General features: G+C 34.0%; 1 protein-coding gene across 12 annotated transcripts in view; it reads left to right on the plus strand.

Moving 5' to 3' along the window:
• The window catches only part of IQSEC1 (IQ motif and Sec7 domain ArfGEF 1), a 321,447-nt gene extending 316,058 nt beyond the window's left edge, over positions 1 to 5,389 (plus strand). For 10 of the 12 annotated variants that reach the window (XM_087923922.1, XM_087923924.1, XM_087923913.1 and 7 more), the window contains one exon: positions 1,085 to 5,389. In XM_087923922.1, the coding sequence (XP_087780048.1) occupies positions 1,085 to 1,098 (14 nt within the window). In that variant the 3' untranslated portion in view covers positions 1,099 to 5,389. The remainder of the gene's footprint in view (positions 1 to 1,084) is intronic. The other 2 variants (XM_087923921.1, XM_087923923.1) reach the window with 1 other exon arrangement.
• The last annotated feature ends 2,188 nt before the right edge of the window (positions 5,390 to 7,577 follow it).

A 7,577-nucleotide genomic window follows, 5' to 3' on the forward strand; every position in this document is an offset into this window, starting at 1 on the left:
TCTGTTCCTGCAAGCATGACTAAATGAATACAATGTGCCCTTTTGCCACTGTCACTCTGGTCCCTGTGTAAAGGCCCGATGATTCTTTGTTACACAGTGCACTTATTGTGCTGTTTGTTATTTAACGCAAAGTATTGAATTCATGCTTAGTCATTCACATTGCTTACTTTCTGGCTAAATTGTGAAATGTATGCAGTCGTGACATCATGGAATTGCATAGACAGGGCATGGGAAAAGAAAACAAAACAGGGTGAATTCAATGTGGATTTCATGAGATTTCATTCATCTTCAAACCATTTTATACTGTTCATGTCTTTGAATTCAGCCTGCAGTTTTGTGTGTGTGTATGTGTGTGTGTGTGTGTGTGTGTGTGTGTGTGTGTGTGCGTGCTTGCGTATGTATGTATGTATGTATGTATGTTAAAACTGAATAGAGTGCAGTCCACATATAGTACACAAAGCATCTGCAGTTAATTGTCTATAAAGAAAACAAAAGAATCCAGGAACTAACAAGAAAGTTGGATAGCTAAAAGATAAAATAGTTGAAAATACTAGGCAGCACATCAGCCTGCAAAAAGATAGAAGCAATCCATTTGCAAGAAAATATTTATTTTCTACATTACAAAGAGAAACAGGCTATTTTAATTATAATTCTATTGAAAATTTTACCATGAAATCTGACTACTAATAGCATATAACTGCCTTCAGGTTAGTTCAACATAAATGTATATATTTCTGTCCTTGAAGAGAAAAATAAATAACATGACTATATTTTTAGTAGGGTAAAGAATGTAAAGCAAAATCAAAGATTTTGTGGTAACGGATTACTTTTTATTATTTAATAATTTCAGGGTTCTTTATTTTAAGAAAGCCACCAGTATTTGTTAATGGATCATACTTAGTATTTCCCACTTACAACTTGAAAAAAGAAATTGGCAGAAAAGAGACAGATTTCTCCTGCAGTTCATAAAGCTATTTCTCCATATGAGCTTTCAAAGAAAACATGATGGTCACTGTGAAATTTTTCTTTTACACATATTTTTAAGATTTTTTTTAATTTTTATTTTCTATTAATTTCTTTTTAGGGGTCCATCATTAACAGTCCTCATATGCGCCGAAGAGCTACATCAACCCGAGAGTGTCCATCTCGCCCTCACCAGACTATGCCTAATTCTTCCTCACTACTAGGGTCCTTATTTGGTAGTAAGCGAGGAAAGCCTTCCCAAGGCCATTTAGTATCCGGCCCACCACTGCCACCTCAGCACCCTCCCATAATGTCACACTCGCAGCACTCTCAACATCCTCCTGCCATGCACCACCCGGGTCCAGCTGAAGGGCAGACCCAGGCACAAGTGCACAGCCATCACTCTCAGTACTGCCATATGCAGAATCCGCCTCCTTATCACCATCACCATCACTATCATCCGCCCCAGCACATCCAGCATCCGCACCAGTACCATCATGGGCCACACTCGCAGCATGTAGCTCATGCCCAGCATTCGTACCTGCCACATTCCCACACCCCATATTCCCACGCTCCCCATCCTCCCTTGCCCCCTCATTTGGCACATCCTTCCCATGCTTCCCATCACCATGCACAGCCAGTAGCCCCTCCTACTTCAGCCAGCACGAAGTCCAAGCATAGCGGCATCAGCACAATAGTCTAGAAGCCAGCCAGCCATCCAGCCACAGCTGTAGCTCTAGGCCTAGATGTAAAAGCACTTACAGGAAACAGAAGCAGCCTATAATTCTGGTTATTTTTTTAATTTATTTTAAAAGATCCAAACCAGAAGCAACTTAATTGACTCCTTTGCCTTAAGGATTCAATGCATATTAACCTCACAGTGCTGGTCTTACAGTTCGGTGGTGACCTTTTCCCTCCTTTTTCTCTAGTAGCCTTGAAAATATGCTGCTTGCTGAAAACGTTAAGCTACCTTTTTTCATCCGCATGACCATTTTTAACAAGTAATGAAAACATAACTTACTCAAAATAAAAGGAAAACTATGAAATAAAATTAATGTGGCATTCTTGCTCTTTAATTTACAATGGGCAAAAAAAGTAGACCTCATATGGTTGATGAAAATACGTAAGTAAACTCTATGTAATATAAATATATAAATATAGACATATACATACATACACACACACACACACACACATATATATATATATATATATATATATATATATATATATATATATATATATATACATATATATACACACACACATACATACAGAAAGAGAGCGAAAGAGAGAGAGAGAGAGACTGTATAGCTAACATTTATGCTTAGAACAAAGCTTTTTTAGTCCACAAAGCTAGCAATATATACTTTTCCATATATTTCCCTTACTGATAAAGGGGCAGTAAAATAGAGGAGTAGCAAACGGAAGTGTAGACCAAAAAACTAAAGAACAAATTCCAGGCATTTCAGTACACATTGAAAGTTATCTGGATTTGAGAAAATAAAATCTTTAAGCAATCTTTGCAAAATGTGCCAAATAACATAGCATATAACTTTTGCAAACAAATATGCTTTGTACTTTATTAGTATAATAATATACTTATTCAGTATTATAACTGCTCTGCTATTTCAGGTAAGCAAACTAGTTAAGATGCAGTAACTATATTGTAGCAACACGAGACAACCTTTACTATAGGTTTTCTCTACATTGTGGTTCCTCCAGTTCTTAAGACACTTTAAAGGCTGTGATAACTGTGAACTTACATAGTTTACATTTCTTTTGTATTTGTGTATGTTTTAATAAACACACACAAAGATTTACATAGAAGGTATTTACATACGCTGCATGAACATTCATCTCAGACCCTGAAATAACCAACATCCATTCTTTTCGGCCACATTGCCTCTTTACCATTTAATACTCAGTTTTTATCAATGAAAACTTCAGACTTTTTTTCCACATGAAAGCAATCAGAAACTTGAAAGTTTATTTTAGTATTGAATATAGATTTTTATAATTGTAATTCCATGTAGCCATGTGCTGGCAGCAGGATTTTCTCACCATTTTTCTCATCACATTTGTTAGTTTTATCCAGCACTCAGCAGGCTGAGTCTATGCTCAAACTGTCATAGTCCAGTTAGTCCAAGACATTTTGTAAAATCCAACTGTGCTGTTGTTGCTTATGTGTTGTACTGAGTCATTTGCAAGACCATATGACATTTCTTTGTAAACCTAAGTCCTATTTTTTTAAAAAATAAAATCATACATGGAGCATACTTTGTAGTTTCAGCATTTTGAGCCACCTCAATCACGACTTTACATCTAAAAGGCAGAAACAAAAGGAACCGCAGAGCTGCACCAGCAGAATTGTGAATGTTGATTTAAAAGAAGAAGAGGAAAAATGTTCCCGTGAAAGATGGACAAAGCCAAACAAAAACTGATTATCGCTTCTGAAAGAAGTCATAACGTATGAAACAGCTTCCCTATACTGGTGATTTCTGATCTCCAGTTTTCTTCCCTCACTTTCTAATTATGAATTATATGGAGTACCAGCAAAAAAGCTCAGTAGTTTTGTTAACTTTCATTCACCAGAAACAACCATTTAAGAGAGTTGATGTTTAAATTTGAAAATTATTTCTTATGCAATATACAACACCTTTTCCTGTCCTTGGTTTTCCCTCAATCTAATTTAACTTCATAGGAAATTTTAATAAAAATAATATTATCATCCAAGCTGTCCTAGATTGTGCAGATTACCTAAGAGGGAACATCACAAACCAAGGATCTCTTCATATTTAAATTTGGGTTTCCTTCTTATAAGGAATAATACAACTGTATGCATGTCATCTAATGTTAGTAGTATTGAAGCTACACTCTCCATAACGTATATTTGCAAAGTATTTCAGTGTTACTGTTGATATTAGTTGAAGTAAAGTGTTAACATATTTAAATATGTCAGCTTTTCTTCAAACCTTTGTACCAATAGTAGAGTTGAATTGTAACTTATAAGTTGTTCCAGAAAAGATAAGATAGGACATTTTTTTCCTTTATGTTGCTCATTGTATAATTTGCATATATCAAACTCAAAGCAATGGGCTGGATAGTCATTATTTTTTACATTTCAAGCATTAATATCTGTATTATCTATTGCATATTTTAAAAATGCTATCCATCTTTTATACTCATTGTTTTGATATTCCAGGAAAATCAAAGATTTTATGTTTATAGATTCATATGCATTTAGTTAGATACAAGTTTTATCTTTTATAATTATACAGAAAAAGTAATCACCACACATTTTGATGATTAGCAAATATAAAAAATAATCAATAAACCCATTCAGTCAATATGTTATTGCATAAAAATCCAGTGTTATTGCCATTTAGACAATACATCCAAAGAAGAGAAATACCTTTAGGTTTAAAACTAAAAAAGAAAAACACTTCTCCATGTTTTGGAAAATGAAAGTAATAATTATTACGATTTATATGCTACTGAAGAAAATAGATTTAATTTTTTAAAAGGTAGATATTGGAAAGTTTTAATTATGTTTTCCTTATTGATTAAAAACCAGTATAAAGCACTACTGAACCATCTCTTTCTCTCAGTGAAAACTCTTTAAGAAAAATGGACCTTGTAAAAATATCTTTTCTGGGACAACCATCAATTATATATTTCTTTTAATTAAGAATGAAATGTAAATCAATGTAAAGAAAACCAAAGTTATCCTATTATAATGTAAATGTCTTGTATTGCTAAAAGTCTTACAGCATAACTTGTAGGATGATTTTCCCATCAAGCACTGCATGCAGCTGAATCCTCGTTTCTTGATTTTTAAATGAGCTGAAAAGCAGTCAGCAGCTACTTAACAATGACACTTTACATGCTGACTTGCTGTTTCATATACAGCTGTGCATTTTCTGCAATTAAGCATGAGTGTAGCTGTTTCCATTGTAAAATATCATCCCACCTTGCCTGCAAAAAAAGTGTGTACATAGTTCAGAGAAAAAATGACCATAAGATAACAATTTTGAAGGAGGGGAAAAGGGAGTGGAAACAGGACCAAGTAGGAAGAATAATTAATTCTCTAAACTGTATATAGTGTGTAAATTAGTATTAATATAAGTCTGCAGTCACTTTTCAGGTTACACACAGTACCTGTCCCTGCTAGGAACTAAATCCCAGCTTTGAATAGTATTAAACTGTTAGAATTAGACTGAATGCAGACTGTTAAAAAGACTTCAAGAAACATCATGCTCATGAGAAGCTTCTGTAAAGGGAGATTCAAGAGATTTTGTAACTGTTGGAAAAGAAAGAGTGCTTTCATTTTAATATGCATTTGTTTGTAAGTAGTATCAGACTTTATTGTTGTTAAACTATAACTGTGATTATGTGGGAAATCAAATAAATCACTTTCAACTCACCCAGTTTCTCATTCTTTGTAGAACATATATTTTTTCATATTAATTGAATAAAATTATTTATGCCACTTTAATTCTTGGAAATCTCATTTTGCATTGTTTTACATTCAAAATAAGGAAAGGATTACTTGCATTCATTCCAGATAATGGATTGAGTAATGTACATAGTATTATTGTTTATCCTGCAATTTCACCATAGATCCTCTGCTTCACATCAATTATTTTTCCATTATTATCATAAAAGGAATATTAATGTTGATGTTAATGACACAAGGAACATTAAAAAAAAAGAAACTGTAGGTTTGATTTTGGCTGCTCAAGAGCCAGCTAGTTGAACTAATGAATAGAATTGAAAAAGATTCGAAGTGCAGTGTGTATGTGAAGAAGCAGAAGAAACAATAGATAACACACTCAGCTCATGCAAGATCACACAAACTGACTTTTAATGACATAACCTAGTGGCCAAAATGATTCACTGGAGCTGTATTACTGGAACATGTACCAGTAATGTCTGAAAAGGTGCTTTTTCAGGAGACTAAATGGAATTCCATTCCTCATTATCCTGCCAGAGCTGAAGAAGCTTCTTGGTTGAGAAGCAAAATGTCGTCAAAAGAAAAAACAAAGTCCAGTTGCCTCCTGAAAAAGCACCTTTGGGACAGCCATGACATGGATGACTGAGAACCTCTACAGACATGTACTAGTAATGAAAAATTGGCGGGAACATACAGTTGAAAAAGTAGTCAAAAATGAGTGAAAATATTTCAGAATTTTCAAATCGGACTGATAAAGTCATAGTTCATAACACACTAAATTGCCCACACTTTATTCAGTGTAAGCAATTGATATGTAATACCAGGTGACAGTAAAGTCAACAAAATTGGAGAATATCACAAAAAATCAAAGTCGAAAGATTATGGCATAAACCGGCCATGGTGGTCCAAGTGATTATCAGAACAATGAATGCCATACGAAAAAATCTTGGATGGCATCTAGAAAATCTGCATCTGAAATGTTCATCTGTCAATTGCAAAAGGCCACACTGGTTGGACACTATGCTGATACAGTATGACCTACCTATCTACTTTCTTGGAAGAACTTGATGCGTATAGAAATTCATCAGAATTGGGGATTGAGAAGTATGAATGTGTTTCTCCAGTAATTTTCATCTCAAGGGTGGGGGATTTTTTGTAATCTAAGATCCAAAAATGGTCTTTGGGTAAACATACTTTTCAAGGAATACTCAAATATGCAGGCTGGTTTTTGGAGAAGCTAATAAATTATTCCATATATCTTTTTGTTGTGTCTTTGAATTGGGTTTTGGTTTTTTTGGATCTCTGTAAACTGGAAAAGTCTTTGCAGTTTTCTTCGCAAGATTTTTCCTAAATATTTTGCCATTGCCTTTTTCCTAGGGCTGAGAGACGGGCTGGCCCAAAGTATCAGCTGGTTTTGTCTGTAAGACAGGACTAAAGCTCATGTTTCCCAGTTTCTGGCCTGATGCCTTAATCACTACACCATATTGGCTCTATCTCAGATTTGAGGGAAGCAAAAATAGTTTTTACATTACAATTCAGAAATATCCTTTTTAAAAAGCCTGGTTACTGTAGTTTTATTCTATGGGATTTAGGCTTATAAAAATAGACTACAGATAATCCTTGATTTACAACAGTTCATTTAGTGACCCTTCAAAGTTACAACTGCAATGAAAAAAGTGACAATTTTTCACATTTAAGACAGTTGAATGGACAGTTGGCACTGCTCCCCCCTCCCTTTCTGTTGGCAACTCTAAAAGACCATAGAAATATTCTGAGTTGACATACTTTGTGAAATAAATGAAGAAATTGTATCATATGCACTCTGGTTCTCTCTCCAAAAAATAGAACAAAGATGTCATTTTTAGTCTATCAAAGAATTTATTATTAAATGGTGAAAAAAATCACATTTGTTAATTGAACAGTGTGAAGATGTAACTATTACACAAAGCATTGCATTAAAGTGAAAGAGATACAGCTTTTTCATTTAATAATAACATTAATTTTAGTTCTCTGTGTTGTTCTGAATATATGGAAAGCTCGTAATAAATGTTATTGAAATAGGTTAAAGTATTTGAAAGGATGCACCACCAAACAATAGATAATTTAGAAGTATTGCTTTATAAATCTCAAAATAGATAAATAAGAAAATTAAGTTTCA

Source organism: Pseudonaja textilis, chromosome 2, assembly GCF_049901715.1.
Source record: "Pseudonaja textilis isolate UNSWEBS1 chromosome 2, rPseTex1.2, whole genome shotgun sequence".
Lineage (NCBI taxonomy): Eukaryota > Metazoa > Chordata > Lepidosauria > Squamata > Elapidae > Pseudonaja > Pseudonaja textilis.